The sequence below is a fragment of the Anopheles merus genome, chromosome 3L, assembly GCF_017562075.2.
Source record: "Anopheles merus strain MAF chromosome 3L, AmerM5.1, whole genome shotgun sequence".
Taxonomy (NCBI): Eukaryota; Metazoa; Arthropoda; class Insecta; order Diptera; family Culicidae; genus Anopheles; species Anopheles merus.
The window spans coordinates 9,135,645-9,153,555 of NC_054085.1; the positions used below are offsets into that span (position 1 = coordinate 9,135,645).

General features: G+C 43.3%; 1 protein-coding gene across 9 annotated transcripts in view; it reads right to left on the reverse strand.

The window, feature by feature from the left end:
- The window catches only part of LOC121599874, a 79,883-nt gene that overhangs the window by 48,925 nt on the left and 13,047 nt on the right, over positions 1-17,911 (reverse strand). For 7 of the 9 annotated variants that reach the window (XM_041927981.1, XM_041927979.1, XM_041927984.1 and 4 more), the window contains exons 3-4: positions 1,628-1,934; positions 1,009-1,066 (exon numbers count right to left, since the gene is read on the reverse strand). The exons of the other annotated variants lie outside the window; for them this stretch is intronic. In XM_041927981.1, the coding sequence (XP_041783915.1) occupies positions 1,009-1,066; positions 1,628-1,934 (365 nt within the window). The remainder of the gene's footprint in view (positions 1-1,008; positions 1,067-1,627; positions 1,935-17,911) is intronic. 9 annotated transcript variants of the gene reach the window in all.

Genomic DNA, 17,911 nt, shown 5'->3' on the forward strand with positions numbered 1-17,911 from the left:
GAACTTGCTCTCGCTGCTGGTGGTAGTGGTGAGTGAAATGTGCAGTTTGTACTCTCCCGGCAGCTGGCAAAGCAAAAACACCGTGAAGTTGCCATGGTCAATTGTTTACATTTGCCTTCATTCACAGTGGTTCCAGAGGGGGTGGTTTTCCAACCCACCCCACTGCCCGTCATCATAATGGATGTGAAGAAATTGCGTAGAATGTTCGAATTTTCCAACAAAAATAAAAATAACACAAAAATCAAATGGAAGGCAAAATTCAATCCGATCGTGCCACAGGTGGGTTGGTGGGTGAAATTAATCCCAAAAAAACAGAATGAAATACATTTTTGTGTGTAATGACTTTAACAAATAGGGCAGTAAGGAAATTAAATTCATGACTAAATTAAATCATCATTAAATGAATATGAACAAATTAAATAGCCAACAACACGTGCACCGAGAGATAGTAAAATGAACAATGTTAAAGCACTTTTCACATTTAAAACTAGCATATAGATGCATCTATTTAAAAGAATCTATTTTATTACATTTACATTCAATGCAAAACTTATTTTCAAAATTGCTCCAATACTACTAACAATTCCTTCGGTGGAATGTTCTCGGGAAGCCAACTAATGACGCTCTTCTACATTACATTTCTAATGCAAAACGATAATCAATGTGTTTCTGCAGTGTACGTGTGTGAGAGTACGTGTCGAGTATACAAAGGAGGAAAGGAAAGGATCGGACGTGAAGAGGGGGAAATAGATGATAATAGAGCAGACGGCAGTGGATGTGCAAACATTCTGCACGTTTGCAACAATGATGCAGCGACGACCACCCGCCTCGTGCAGTAGCAGCAGAACCGCAGCTACAGTTGGCTAGATAGAGAAAGAGAGCTATACATCATATAATGTGGGTATGTGAGTGTGTGAGTGCTTAGTTTGTTTATTATTTTTCGCCGCTTTTCTCCATCACACTCCGAGGGGCGGAAAGGGACGAAGGCCCACCGCACACTTTCATTACCTTTGATCAGTTCCACCACGTGGGTGTGGGTTAATGCTCGCACGGATGTTCCATTGACCTAGCCATGGGGATGGTGTCCACCAACGGGGTTTTGTCCGGGGAGTGTGACGGCAGGTGGCAGGAAAATCAAATTGCGATGACGGCGGCGCACAGAAGGTTGCGCGGAAGACGGGGTGTGCCAGAAAAGGGTAAGAAAGGAAAATCCACGAACGACAAAAATAAACGTTATGAAATGAAAACAGGAAAGCATATTTTTCCAAACGCTTTAAAATATTTCAAAAATGCACGCCCAAGTGAGCCGAGAGAGAGAGAGAGAGAGCGGCGCAAATCAGACAAACAGGATATTTGGACTCTTTTGCTGCTGCACTCGTAAATAATAAATTAATCTACTTTATGAGTGTTCAAATATAATTAAATTACTAATGACATCAAGCGATGACGCTCTTTTGCTCTTAAAAAACCACAAATAGCAAAGCTCTTGTCAGTTTTTAAAGCTTCAAACAAAATTAATACAAATCTGACAACACAGCCGCTCTCATCACACTCAGGAGGGGCGCAAGGGATTGAGCGACATCTTCCGTCATTTTCACCGTTCGGATGACTTTCCGCGCTTTGTTACCTTCAGGATCATATCGTCCGGCATTAGGCCGGCCCGGCGTGCCGCCCCGCCCGGCTTGACGCTCTCCACGAACACGGGCTTGTCGCCGGACACCTTCATGCCGTACCCGGTCGCATCCTTGTTCACCGTGACGACGAGCGTCTGCATCGCCATCGACCCATTGGCCGGGGATTCGCGGGTGGGCGTCAGCGTTTGGGGCCTCGGTTGCTGTGTCTGTTGCTGCTGCTGCTGCTGCTGTTGTCGGGGGGATCCTGCACTGCCATTTTGGTTCGTTGGGATGCGGCTGGTTTGATTGTGTACGGGAGACCTGTAGTTGTCGTGTCCGGGGAAGTTGTTGTTGTTGTTTTTTTTTGTCGGAGGGATGTGGAGAGGGATGGTGAAGGAGATGCATCATCATCATCATCGATCGGTTGAAAATGCAGCACACACAACGCCATGCGTTGGGAAGAACACGAACGGAAGGGGAAGAAAGAAATACGAAATAAAAAATAATATTCCAATATGCAAAGGCGCATTTGTTGCGATTGCAGCGAAAGGGGTAGTAGTTTTGGGGTGGATTTTGCATGGAAAAGGTGGTTAGTATAAGCGGTGAAAGGACGTGTGTAGTACAGGTTGAAATTGCAGTGGGTGTGTGTGAAAAATTGTGTATTTTTGTGATTTTTAACTACAAAAAATATGAAAACGGTATCTTAAACTTAAATAACGTGCAATAAACTCCTGCGTCTAGTAAAGTTGCTAGAAACACAACGTTCAGCAATACAAATACGTTTAATTACATTTAGTATTTTCTATAAAAAAAAAACATAAATGAAAGTGTACAATATTTGAGGAGCAAGTTCAAATAAGCATTTCAAACTATTCAGAAAGTTTTTAATTACTGTCTATTAGGAGGAGATTATTCACTTCGAATCTGGTAAAGCACAATTGACTCACATGATATAAAAATAACTCTCGCTATCACAAATAGATCATAAATGGCATAAATTTATAAAATAGTGAAGATTTCAGGGGAGGTTTGGTAATTTTTCATGATAGAAATCTTATTTTCGATTTATTATTCTGGTTTGAGACTACTGAATCATTGTTGTTGAAGTTCAGGCTCCAGAAAAAAAACCGATGAAGTGTATATTGACAAGGACGGTCTGAACAGGGATTGAGCCATGTCCAGTCCTGCAGGAACCATTCAGTTTACCTTTCGATTATTTACGTCCGTCTGAGGACGTGTAGCAAAAGTACTATTTAATGTTTCGTTCCGAGATCTGTAAAGATCTTGTAACTCTGAAGTCATGTTTCGAATGTTCCTTTTATTGGAATGCCGTTATTATTACAACAATGATGACATACAATAGGATACACACAGTATCCTCTAGCATGAAGACGTCACGTACTAAGTTCCTTTAGAGTAGATTCCATTCTTATAAGTATTTATTCATTGTGGCGATGAATAATCGTAACAATCGAGTTGCTTACAAGCTTTCTAACCCAACAGAACTTCTAAACTGAAACACGAACACACCACACAAAAGCAACAAAGTGCGCGATGCAACCCCGATGAAGGGCACAACATGAGGCACAAACACGCGCCCGGGTACGGGGAAAAGCGCATCGACGAGTGCTGCATTAAAACGCACAATTAATAATGCGAACAACAACGCCATCGCCCTCCTCTAGAACAGCGCATACATGTGGCCCGGGCCCCGAGCAGAATGGCCGTGGGTTCAGGCGTACAAAAGTGCCCGTGTGCCCTTGCACTTGCACTTGCACTTGCTTACTAATAACTGGCACAGAGTACACATACACACACACAGACATACACTGAATTCACTATTCTTCCATCAACAACATCTACGCCTCCCACGGCCTCGTCATAATGATTCCTTCGCGAGGTGCGTTGCGAACACGCCTTTGGACGCAGGGTTTTATGCATTGCGCTCCTCCCCACCACCCCCATCCCACAGTACACACCTTGCCAAACACACAGAATGCAGTCGACCTATTAAAAAGCAAGACGAACATCTGACGACGCGCGCAAGCGAAGGCCGTGGGATGGGAATGCGTTTTTTGCTTTTGTGTTTTTGCTTGTAAAATCAAAGGTGGTGAAGTGATTTGCATCGTAAAGTGCACAACAAAACAACATAGAGACACGGAGGATGCATTATTCTCCTGTTGTTGGGGAGTTGCTTTTCGCTTTCAAGGCGCGCTCTCTGTGTGGGAAGGTGAAAGTTCACGTGCAATTCTGTGGATCGATCGATCGAGGGTAAAATCGGACCAGTTAGATGATAACACTGGATTACTTCGCATCCAACCAATGCTCATTGATCCAGACACATGGAGGGCATGTAATTTCTTTGAAAGAGTATCCCCGAGGGAGTGGTGTTATGTGCCGTTTTCCACCCTCCATTATGCAAAATGTTCTATTTTTGCCTTGTTTCTCGACCGCAAACACACACACACACACACAACTCGGAATATCGACGATGTCATACAATCGGCTAATCGATCGGACATTTAAAGGTCTAAAAATACGCTCGTCCACCCATCGGTATGGACGGTCCCCAGCGTCTTATGGGCAGCCATTTCTTTGCACTGCTGCGGTCTTCTTGCCACCCCGATTGCCTTAATGGATGTTTGTATAATCGATAGAAGAACTGCAAACTTTTCCGCTCTGACCTTCCACCCCGGGGCGGTTGGAGAGTTGGCTTCCCACTACTGCTGCCTGTGACGTGTTGGCAGAGGACACACACAAACAAGGACACACGGTTCGGTGCAAAACCATACCCACAAACACGAGAGCACGGCTGCAGCACTCGAAATTAGTTTTGTGCGATTTTAATTTTCGATAACTGCAATCGCATTAATTGACTGTCATTCGCACAGTCGCGACCCGCTGCTGGCGTAACACGTTCGCGTTCGTTATCGAACCCGTTTACGAAGCACCGCAAGCAACTGGAAAAGCAACTGCGCTACTGCATCACACACCCAAAACGACCACTCTATCTCGACGCAGGGAAAAGAGTGTGACAAAATTCCAAAACAGTAGCAAAACACGATAAACGAAAACAAAAATACGAAACGCGATTGTGCTTAAGCTTTAGCAAAACTACCACGCAAAGACGCACAGCACGCACAGGGGAGGGGCAAGCGAATTGCACATCAATAAGAGATTGATACAATCGTAAAACTGGTGGACAGTGGAGTCGAAAGAAGGTGCAAAAAAAACGGACGAAAACGGCCACACGTACCCCGTATAACCACCGTCGTCAGAGAGGAGGTTGCGTTGTTTTGCCATCATCCCCGTCCGTTCGGGTTTCGGGGGGCTTTGCCATAAATCACGTTTTGCTGCTAATTTCACAACTTATGGCAATAAAACAACTGTGCGGAATGTAATGGACCTGTGCCTGCGCAGCTCTCCCTTCACTCCACCACGATAAAACGCCTGACGCATTTTGGGGGGATGTAGCGGTGTGTGCGGCTACTAATTTTCGTATTTTCACCACCCAGCAATTTTCTTCATTTGTCAACGCGCGCGCCATATTCCATTTCTTATTACCCTGCCACGACTGCTGCTGACCATAAAATCTGTCAGTAACAATTTACACGGCCTCCGTCCGTTTGGGTACACATCCCCATCACCATCTATACCCTCGGGAGAAAGAACGTTGCGTTGGCATCCTTCCAGTTTATGGACGACGGTAGTATGCGATTGATCTTCTTCCATACAGCGAAGGAAGAACCCCCCTCCCCCCCACATACTAATGAATGACCGAATGGACGTGGATGGGACGGGACGCTGCCGACATGTTTTAACGTTTGAAGTTAAATGGCAGGATGGGCAGTTTGAAAGTTGAATTCTGGTTTGGAAAGGGTGATCAATTCGACAGTGATTAGTGTCAGAGTGTGATGGCATAAATAGGGATTTTTTTTATTTTAATTACAACTATTTAAAAATTGAAAAATATTGAAGTTAAGTTATCGTCACTAAAATAGTAACGAATCAGATGATATTACAAGAGCTGTTACGTATTTAAATTTCTGAGTCTAAGTGCAACTTCGAAGTTATTAGTATCGCGGGAAAAGAGTGATGATATCAACTGATATATTTAAGTATATTATGATTTCAACTGACAAAGTTGTGAAAATTCTGTTCATAGAGTAACACATGAAACGGATGATATTACAAAACAGTTCAAAGGTTACACGAGTCTACATAGGCTCTTGAAGTCAACCGATTTCAACTGATGATTTTTTTTTTATAAATAGATTGATATAAAAGTGAACATTTTGATCGTGGGACAATCAATGTATCCGATGATATTACAAAACTATCTCAATTGTGATCGAAGGCTACATATTAGTTATGTGCTCTCTGGAGCGCACCCACGACTCAGATCCGACTCCGACTATTGTTAGTTCGATTTCGACTTCAGCGAAATGGGAACCACTAGTTTCGCCCGAAGTCGGCCGGAGTCATCCGCAGTCGTCCAGAGTCGGAGTCGTCTGGAGTCGTCCGCAGTCGTCTAAAGTCGTCTGGAGTCGTCCGCAGTCGTCTAAAGTCGTCTGGAGTCGTCTGGAGTCGTCTGGAGTCGTCTGGAGTCGTTTGGAGTTGTCTGAAGTCGTCTGGAGTCGTCTGGAGTCGTCTGGAGTCGTCCGGAGTAATCTGGAATCGTCTGGAGTTGTCTGGAGTCATCTGGAGTTGTCTGGAGTCGTCTGGAGTCGTCCAGAGTTGATCGGAGTCGATCAGAATCTGGGCAATCGAAGTCAACCTTAGCCGGCCGATGCAATGTGCTTGTGGCTAGAGATTTCTTTTACTTCGGGCTACTCCGGAAGACTCCGGACGACTTTAGACGACTCCGTACGTCTCCGGACGACTCCAACTCCAGGGTGGCTCCAGACGATTCCCAACTGCTCCGGATAATGCTGGGCGGACCTACATTCCGGGATAAGTTCCGAAATTACCAGCGTCGTATAGGAGTCGACTCCGGATTTTTGTCAACATTATATTAAAATTGTCTCACAATTATTGCAACCACTGTGTACGCTTTTCCATTCCTGTTTATTACACCCCAAACCTCGTAGAAACGAACCCAAAGAACATGTCCGCCCCAATCCGCTCGTTCGAGTTTCGTTTTGGGGCGGGAAGATGATGGTTGGTTGAATTTAAGGGTATTCTGTTGGTTCTCTCTGACTTCCCTTCTACTCCCCAAAGGGGTGGTTGGTCGGTACGGGATGCCGCCTTACCAATTACACCCAGTAAACACAGCAGCAGCAACCGAATTTAATTGACTTGATGATTGACGAAAGAGATTAATTCACACAAATCAAACCCACGTGGGAGCGTATTGGGAATGCCGAATCATACAGCAACGTTACACGTGTCTGCAGATACAGATACTTTGTTTTTTATGTTTTCAGATGTGTGGTACTGGTTTTGGTCCTTCGTTTTTTTTTTCTTACTCAGGAATAAGAAATAATTTGTTATACATTATTTTACGAGGGAGTGAAAGAGATAAGCTACGCTTGCGTAAGTAATTTCAAGCACATGGCAAGCTCGCACCAGCTCTGTGCAGCGTCTCCCGTCAGAGCGATAGAATGCATTTCTTTTTCCAATTGACTCACTGCAATTCATCAAGTGCAGCAGTGACTGCAGTTCTTGGTGCATTTCTTCTCCTCCTCCGCGTACCATAACACATAGCATGAATCGTCGTGTGTAGCTGCAATTTTACTTGAGCGTACCAGATACCGCCACTTTTACGCTGGTTTGCTGATGCTCCCGGACTACCAAAAAAATCATCCCGTTTGTTTATGCTTGTCGAGCACGGGCAACGATAATTACTGCCGCCTGCGGTTGGTTTGAGCTGTGCTGTGCTGTGCTCTGACTCTGGCGTGTGTGAGTGCGATTGATTACAAACACATTTCTATAACCAGCAGCAACTGTCCGCACCACAAAAAGTTGGTAACGCAAGAAGACATTACTCCAAGTACCGGATATGCACTTTGGAAACAAAAATGAGTTACGATCATATAAACTAGAATAAAATAAACACAATTTTAGGAATATAAAACAGTTTTCTAGACGAATATAAGTCAAGTAAAAGCAGAATCGTAAAAATGTAGTTGTATAATTGCTATTCTTGTTCTATTATTATCATCATCATCATCTTTTCTATTTTCTACCTTTTTTTAATTGTTTTCTTTTCTTTCTTCTCTGATTTTACTCCAACAGTTACAATTTAAAATATGTATGATATAAGTCTTCTTCTTTTTGATTTCTTTTCATATTTTTTTATGTTCATATTATTATTTATTATATTATTATTTTATTTTGTTTTTATTAATTTTTAAAATATACTTTATGGCTTAATTTCACGTTTTCGCAGTTTCTATAGACTTACAAAAACTAAAGGTGTATTCACCAATTGTTTAAAGCCCTAAACCCCTTCTTTTAAAAGGCTGCTATATATCTCTTTTCGTCCAGCCAGCCTTTTATGGGAGCCTCCACCAATTCAAATTTGCCCAAAACGATAATAAACACACGAGCGAGCGGCAGGACAGTAAGGCCTCATCTACTCGTCCGTCCGTTTCGTTATGCTCGGCCATGTCAGACTACCTCTTATTGCTCCCGTAACGAGCTGTCCGTTATGGTCAATATTTCTTCCCCCCAAATTTACTGCCACCTTTTACTCCACACCCTCACTAACAAACTCTGCTCGCACCACCACCACCACCAATGCTTAGGAGACGGACGGTGCCACTCTTAAGCCCCGTCGGTCGCTTTAGTTGAATTGTTCTCTTAGGTCTGATATAATTATGATTTAATTAAGTGCAATCGCTGATGTTTGAACACTAACGCTATAGTCACAGTGGGGGGGGGGGAGGGGGAGGGGGGTAGGCGGGAGAGGCTCTGCTGCCTTTACGTAACAACACTCCAACAGGTGTTACACGGCCGCGTTTTTTTGGACCGTGGACATCGCGGTTGGACTTTAGGACACGCGTGTAGTGTGGTTTTTCCTCCTTCTCTTCTATCTCCCCTATTACCAACCCCCTCGCCGATAGCCACAGCTGTTTTGCTCGCCCGTGTTTTACGATCAGAGGCCCACAACAACACGCCGGTGGTATGGTACGTACGGTGTTGGGTTCGCCCGCCATATAAAACACGACAGTGAATCACAGGGAGGAGGGGCGATACAGGCGGCTAGTATAGTGCAAAAGACATAAACATAAAGTTTGCCCGCAACGACTGCACAAACAAATAACGATAAAGTTGCACGAAAAACGTATTAAATTGCGCTTTTGACGTGCGAGCGGATTGGGGCATGGAGTTGTCAATTTTTTCTTGTTCCCGTTTAGCTAGTTCAGTGTATAATGTAGCAAAATATACTTTACCAAGCTTTATTTGTTGTTTTAGTTCAACTATCACACTCTTGCATTAAGAATGTTCATCATTTAATCAACGCTAAACTCAATTTAAAAGACGAGATTTATCGTCTATCCTCTTTAAAGGGCGTCTCCAAAAAAACCCAGTTTGAATGCACACGTGTCGGTGGTCACGGGAACAAACACACGTTTCGCAGGGAACATAAAAATCTAGCCCAACAGCGAGGTAACCCAATTTAGTTCCGCTCAACATTTATTACCCGCCAGAGAGCATCTTTTTCATAACAAACCTTCTAGGTAAGTAAGAAAAAATCTTACACTCCATAAAAAAAACTACTCAAAACACAGCACCACACACATACACAATGCTAACGAATCACAGCGAATAATTTACAGCACTGGAAAGAGCTGCCAAGGGAACTTTCCTTGGCATTCCCTTGCTGATGTTCGTATTCGTCGTCCTTTCCCCCTCGCTCTCTCTCTCTCTCTCTCTCTCTCTCTCTCTCTCTCTCTCTCTCTCTCTCTCTCTCTCTCTCTCTCTCTCCTTCATCCCTTTCTATGTTGTCCCGTTTTCATCATACTTTTTTTTCACCAGTTCCGATATCTCCGGTGGGAGCAATTTCTACACGGCAGCGGATGAAAGACACGAACGTTTCTACAAGGATAATGAGAGGACGACGACACTGGGACGCCTATCACACGCACCAGCCCTGGCGGCGGTTGCTGGTTGGCTAGAGGCTCCGTTACGGCAGGTTTTTATGAGCGGAATTTATGGTCACCCCCCTTCCGCTTTCCTTTTTAGTGAGCTGTTAGTAGAATGTGGAGAGCCGAAAGAAAAACAGAGCTGATTATCACCCTCCGCTCAGTGTCCTTTTGCTCTTTTCGGGTTTGCTTGCCAATGGTGGGAAGAAGGGGTAGTTGTTGTGGTAGTGCTAATTGAACACAAAATCATCAATATTTTGTCTAGCTCTTCCTCCATAGTACAATTCACTTTCATTTGCGGTCATTTGGGACAGTTTGGGATGGAAAAACTACTAATAGAACAAAAATTATGGTAAAATTGATATTTTATAGCAATTCATTTTATGGCAACTGAAATTTGCCGGAGTTTAAACCGCAAATAAGGACTCAACTTCCTCAACTTTCAACTTTTCGAGTCAATAATGACAAAGGGGTAAATAGACTTTGCCATAAAATCTAAGCATAAAAGAAATGATGAAACACGCATCATCATCGTCATTTGTTGACATAAAATGACAGATGATGCTGCTGAGAGTGGAAACACATACCCACACACACATACAAAACAGTGTGTATTCAAAATTCTCGATACACAGTACCGATACAAGCCGGCTAGAAACAGCAACAAGCATGCGCACCACGACGAGGATGCATTTTTTATCTTCCTCCTTCTTTTTAAAAATGTTGACATACGCGATTTGCGGCCAAAATTTCCCCTTACGAAGCCGGTAACCGTTTGGCGGTTATCCTGGTGTCTCATCATCATCATCATCATCGTCAATGTGATTGGTCGCTTCTCTCGCTCACTCACCGGTAGCATGCGTACTTCTTCACCCTCCCCAAAATGCGACCGGTTTTAGTTTCGATTGTTGACAAATATGTAGCCGGTCTATCCGCCTTCACGTGGTGACTCTCGTTTCCTATAAAACATGACATACCATTTTAGATACACCAAGAGAGAGAGAGAGAGAGAGAGAGAGAGAGAGAGAGAGATACTTTTTACTTTCTAATTTGCTTCCTATCGATGGTCACATCCCGGGCCGCGATTCACTTCTTTGCGGTCGTGGTGTACGGTTCTCTCGTACCTGCCTGTAGCACACCATCCCCCACGATCGTGTCTCATCCATTGCATTTCAGTGCAAGTAAAGTAACACGACCGTTCACCGTGTCCGTCATATGTGAATGGCAGTTTTTTTCAGTGTGTTATGGCCGTTGGCTTTGATTTGGAATTGATTTTACGTTCTTACACGGTTTCTGCCACGGTCTAAAAATATTTCACACCCCAATAAACCACCGGCTCTCGTGTGGCATCATACGGGCAGCAAGGCAAGCCGTTTTCCATACACGCTGTGTGGTGTGTGTGTGTGTGTGTGTGTGTGTGTGTGTGTGTGTGTGTGTGTGTGTGTTTTGTGGGTGGTGTACGATCTAAAATATTTATTGCGACTTTTGCATTGACCGGAACCAACGGCATCGACACCGAGGACTGGTTGTGGACTGTTTTCCACCCGGCGGACGGTCAAGACTTTATTGCTCGTGTGCACGCTGTGGAATGAAAACCTAACAAGGGGCATTTAAGGTTTTCAAGAACAGTTTTCAATTTAGCATTTAAAATGAGCTGTTAAAATGTGAGTTTCAACGTGCAAGCGCAAAACGACGTTTTAACTAAAGCACACAGCATTTCTGGAAGTGTGTCAATAGGCCAATGTCGCTACTAAATATTTTACATGCGGTAAAGACGATCAGAGACGTCCAATGAACGATCTAGAAACACGTGTAGGAACTTTATACAAAGAAGCCAAGTAATGATGAATTTCGGAGACATGATGAATTTCGGACATCAGAGGTCGAAATAGTCTAATCAGCTGTGGACAAAAAAGTCACATAAAACAGAAGACTGTGATAACAGCGTTGATTAAAAGCTGAGTTCGTGAACAAACAAAAAATGGAATTCTTCGCTCTTTCAATCAAAAGCTGGAAATGGTAGCAATTGAAACTGAAAACATGCTCTGTCTCCCTTTCCCAAAGCCGTAAAGGATTCTTTCTTGCTCCGCACTGTCATTTTTCATACAGCTCACCAGATGAAATTATGAAATAATTATCTTCTTGTAGATGGAGAACCAACAGAAAAAAGAGAAAACATGATTCCAACTACCAAACACACGACCGACCAACACCGGTGGCTGCGTAAATGAGTGTAGCAGCAGCTTTTCGTTTGCTTTACGAAATGATTAAACGCCATGTGTCACAAACACACCTCCTCTCTCTTCTTGTCCACCTTTATCGTGAAACAAATGAAATCCAGCACTACACGCTGTTTATACCACCACTAAGAGGGCAACTTTTCTACACCATGGCCGGCGCCGGCGTCGCCGACCGCGTACGGAATTCGTGTCATTTCGCGGCCAACATAAAGCTTAACAACTCTCTCAAAACAAACGGCAAAGGTGACAACGGAGCACAACAACGAGAAGTAAAAAAACGGGGACAGCAGGCACACTGGGTATCATCGTCTAACATATTGCCAGCACCAACATACACACACACACACAAGCACGCAGGGAAGGTGTCATATGCTTTAGGGTTGGTTTTAGATTTTCTTTTGGGTTTACTAGGGTTCCTTCTCTCCCCGGTCTGCCGGTTGATGACTAAGGCCACACATTCCGGGAAGAGCACCATTTACCAACACGAGCACGGATGCCACCTACGACAACACGCGTGGCAAGAGTCGGTGGGATGTTACCACCTGCATATTTGTATCAACGATCGCTGTCGCTGTTGGATGACGAACTGCTCTCCCCCTCGTTCGAGTGCACTCGGCTGTTTCGCCGTCCACCAGCACCCTCCGCAAAACTTCCAAACGGATAACCAACAACACTTGGCGAGAGGGTTTTTGTGCACATTTTGCACAACCGACTTGAAAATGAAAACACTAATGTGCGATTTGTGGCTAAGTGTATGTGTGTGCGATGGAACCAAACAGAGCAATGCGAAAAGCGAAAACATTGTTTCGAACTAGCAAGAAACATAAAAATGAGAGTATAGCGTTCGTTGCCGTTGTTTGAAACACACCGGAGTAGATGTGTGTGTAGGTGTCACTCCCTGTTATTGTGTTTCGTTAGCACTGCTAATTTTATTTTTGTTGGCGAAAAATTGAACGATGCAACTTGAGAAATCACAAGTCTTCAAGTTAAAATCCAATATCATGATAATTATCACAAACAGACTATCGAACCCTACAAAAGTCTTCAAATAGAGTTCGACAAGTTTCAATGATAAAGATTTTCTAGATCCTACACCAGGGGTCTCCAAACTACGGCCCTCAATAGCTTGTAATGCGGCCCGCGACGACTTGGTAGATGTTAAAATAAATAGTTTATTTTGTTTACTAATTAATCAAAAAATATTGTTTTTTTACTTTTGAAAGACGAAAATTAAGATTTCATACGACGCTTTCTACGAGAAAAAGCTGTACACATTTGATATATTCAGTAAGTATTTTCTAATCAAATCATGATTTGAACAATCACCCATTCTAAAGGTAACGTCAAAATGGCCCTGAACAATGTTATTTGTGAAGCAATGCGGCCCGCGAACTGAAAAGTTTGGAGGCCCCAGTCCTACACCAAAACACAGAACACGGTTACATCTTTCCATTTACAATATTGTGGGTTCCAACTTCTGCACTGAACTCGCAATACATCAGTAAACATCACATAGATATATCCTATCCAGCTACGAATTCTAGTCATTTCACTGTTTTCTTCAAAATCTTCGTGTTCAGATAGCTTAGTCGGATATCTTAGGATTACACACAATCAAGTAAATAATTCTAGGAATTTCACAGTTTTCTTCTAAGTCCTGGTGCCTGGCTATCTTAGTTGGCTATCTTTTTTTCAGGAGGAACGTTAGATGTCTTAGGATTATATACGATCAAGTTAGGCATTCTAGGCATTTCACTTTTTGTATAGGTCCTCTAGAATTGTTCGGAATTCAGAAATTAGCAGGTTATTTAACAATAAATATCTTAGCAACATAACAAAACAGAAATTATACTCAAACTTATAGCTTTCTCGCAAATCCCCACCTCAAGACTGACGCATGCTTCTTGGTTCCTGATTCTGAATGGAAATCGCAAACCATCAATAAACATTTTTGAGGCCAATACTATCAACTTAATAATTTTGGTAATTTCATAAATGTCTTAAAGGTCCTCATGGCAGGAACTAAGGCATCATCAGACATTCGTTGCAGAGATCCAGTCAGGCACGAAAACGAAATGATCTAACAAGAATCAAAGTAGATGACTCCGTAGCTTGCTTCATTCAAAAATCACAAAAAAATGACCCTTTTCTGCTTCCGATGAACTGATAAGCTTCCGGGACTTGCACATACACGATTGGCTGGCTGTGTTCATCGCCTCTTTGCAGCACGTTTCCGCATTGCCCGGCTTGCTTATCAAAATTCGCACTGTTCGCCGTTTGCTTGGTTGCCCTCTCTCGTGCTCAAGCCACACATCCCGACTCCCTTCCTTACACTCATCGACGATTCGTCCCGCAAGTCAAGTCAGCACATTTCACCCCTCCATTGCCGTTTTTCTTTTCCACGCTGGAATTTGAAAACACTGTACTACTACACCACGCATCGCCACGCAGCAGCAGCACAACACAACCACACATACTAGAGAGCACCACCACCGGAGGGGTTGCTTTTCCCGTCCCACACACAAAGAGACACACACCGCTGCACGGCTCTATTGGAATGTCGCCGTGTTCGCGCGCACAGTGTGTGTTTAGTTTAGTTTTTTTTTTTGCGTGCGCGAGCCAAAGGTTTCTTCCCCTTCCTCGAGAAGAATTGAAAGATGGGGCCAATATAAATACCAACCCGAGCGGGAAGATGATAGCAGAGCTGTAATGGTGCAGCATAAACGACTTCGATCACACACCAACAACCAAACGGACAACAACAGAAAAAAAACAGCGGAGAGAGTTCGCCACAGCGCGTCGTTGGGTATTGTGGGGCATCATCTCCACCGGCGGGACACGCATACATGTGGAGAAGGTGTGTGCAAAAAAAATCCAAAAACGGGGACAACATACTTCGAGGCTTGATTGTTATTTCCCCCTTTTCTTTGCTCGCTCTCACGCGCAAATCTCGCGACGTTCTCGCGCCGAGATCGAGTCTAATTTCTTTTGTTTCATCTTCCAACTGGGGAGGGATTATTGTGGTGGTGTGTGAAACTCGAGAGACAAGTCTCCTTTTGCACAACAACGTCATTTGAAAGGCTCTGCGCGCAGCAAGCTCTGTACGATAACTCTTTGGAGCATCCAACCTTCTCGATGCGGTGTGGCTATTTAAAAACAAAAAAAAAACTCCCTTTTCTCAGAGATTTTGATGCATCACACACACACACATACACACACACGCGCACATGATTGTGTCTCTTTCGCTCCGTGTCGCAAAGTGAAGGCCCATCCAGAATCGAGGGCTTAAAATGGGAGCCACAATGCATGACACATGACATCAACAGAAGTCCTACAGTGTGCCTCCCTGATACGGCTCAAGCCAAGAGAGATCAAAGCAGCACACGGAGGATGAGAGAAATGGAATGTATTTAGACAAGAAAAAAAGCAAACTCCAACAACACACTCACCATTTCTCTCTCTCTCTCTTTCTCTTTACATTAAACAAAACCTCCCAACGCTGCGGCGAGCGTTTCGCGATCTTGTAACGCGATCGCGCACGCGAATGTATGCGTCAATCTTCAATCATTGTCATGCTCTCTCTCTCCCTCTCGTTGACTCTCTTTCTTTCTCACACATACACACATAGACGTGGCAGTGCAAATGCACGATGATTCCGGACAGTGCTGGTGACGGATGACGCCATCGGCCACCGTTGAACAACCTCTGCCTTACCTCTGTAATCCGCCGATTGGTTGGCCAAGAGCATGGACATGAAAAATACATACACACTCAGACAGACACAGCTGGCTTGCTTCCACGTTTTCTGCGGGTCAAGTGCTGTCCTCTGCTTCTACACGCTTCTCTTTATCAACCCCCTTTTCCCACCCAAGGTGACCACGCATTGTTTATAGTGGACACAACATTCCAATAGTGTGTTTTTTTTCTAATGTTTCTAAATTTCCAGCACTCCGGTGCTGGTGAACGGTGGAGAGCATTATCGCTACGCAAGTAATTCGTCTTGAGTAGAAAATGCAGCTGACACACCAACTAAAGGTGTTGGACGCTATCACCAAGAGCATCTTATCTAAACAATGAGAGGTTCTTTTTTTATTTACCAAATGAGACTCAATATAGGATTAAAAGTTTTCTCCCAGTTTGCACCGCATTCATTAATTTTGTTTTCAAATTAAATAACACAGTGAGAAAAGAAAAAGGAAAATCACACCTTATCTCTCTGCAGTGAGAAAATGGATTTCCATTTCATCTAGCAAAGAAAAGATAATTGAAAGCAATAAGCATTAGATAATGTTTTATTTACGAGTTGAGAGCTAGCTTTCCACAGCTTAAATAAAGCTTTTGAGCAACCGGAAGCAGGTAAGCTTTGTGGTGTAGTCGACAGCGTGCATGTTAAAAGTTACCGCTACTAGAACCGACCTAGGCTCTAAACTCAAACGATGATATGATATTTTCACAAATAGATTTTGGAGGCAGTTTTTCCAGCGGTAGAAAGTTAATCGAGAAAATCAAGCAATCAATTATACGTGTAAAAACTTCTTATCGTAAGAAGCCAATATAAAACGAAGAGAATCCATCTTGAATCTGCTACACACTCGGTTATATCTGGGTTTATCACCGGGTGTAGATAAGCTTCTCAAACTGCTGCAAACATTTATTACTGAAATGCCGATACCCCCGGCCCCATACACACTTGATGTGAAATATTGCACTTATAACTGACCATGGTAACATTACAATTGCACACGAAGCGTAACGGACAGAGATACACAGGCGTGTAACGGACTGTGTAATATGCAAACGCTCGGTGGTGTTTTCCCCCTCTCCTATTTCCTATCTACCCTTGCTTGCCTAGATGACATATAGATTAATAGAAGAATTGTGTCTGAATGACTAACGAGAGACGATTTTCAGATAGATGGGCACGACGACGACGACGTCGACGGCGATGGTGTGTTGCAATCTGTTGAGAAGAATTAAACGCTCCACATCCCAACGCGATCGTGTCACCGTTGACAATGTGTGTAACCCGCGGCTCCATCTTGGAAGATGATTATGTCACTTGGCTTGGTGTCGCCGACAACGGCGTATCCAATTGCCCCCGTTTAGATGATGAGCAGTGCTTACCGTTTTTTCCCCTTTTATCTGATACTAAGAACCATGCTGCTGGATATTCCGTTGTTTAGTATTGGGTGAAGTGGGTTTTTAAACATCTTCCCTTTGTTATTTGCTTATTTATTTGCTCTTCCCAGAGTTACATTTGATTATGCTTTTTTTGTTTCACATGGTTTGTGCCTGCTTGGAATTTTATATCTCCTCGAGGTCTGAATCCAAGTAAAAGACATTATGACTCATATAGAAATTCATGGGTGACATAATCTCTTTATAAACATCTGCTTTAAGAGAATAATGGTAGTTACATTTTAACATCTAAAATTGATTTAAAAATGTTAATTATTAGTTATTTAGCGCAACAAGGCATATTCATACTGAAGGCTGGATATGATACATAGATATTATATGGAAAATTCTTAGTATGTCTATTGTGCTAACTTTTGTTACTATGGTGCCAATTGCCAAGATTTCAGCAATGTCCTTAAGACTGAAGTTGAATATCCCAACATTGGACGCAACAAAAATGGAACGTTGCAGCATTTAGTCATTATTTTAAGGTCTACTGCATTCTCTTAGGTCCCTTACACTCCGGAAAAAATGAAATCGATCGACTCCCTCGCCACCTTTTAATATAACACACGCACACACAGAGTAATTGATGCGAGATATTTGACCCATAATGAACCTCATTTGAAGCGGAAGGAAGCGAGCATAAAATATCCCTCCACTATACACCTCAGGGCGTTCTCGCCCACCCCCTCTACCGTCTCTTTATATTGCTTTCCCTTTTCGCGATAGGGAACCGTGCACAGACCTCGGTCGGCGAACTGGGTGTGGTTGAGAGATAATGGCATGT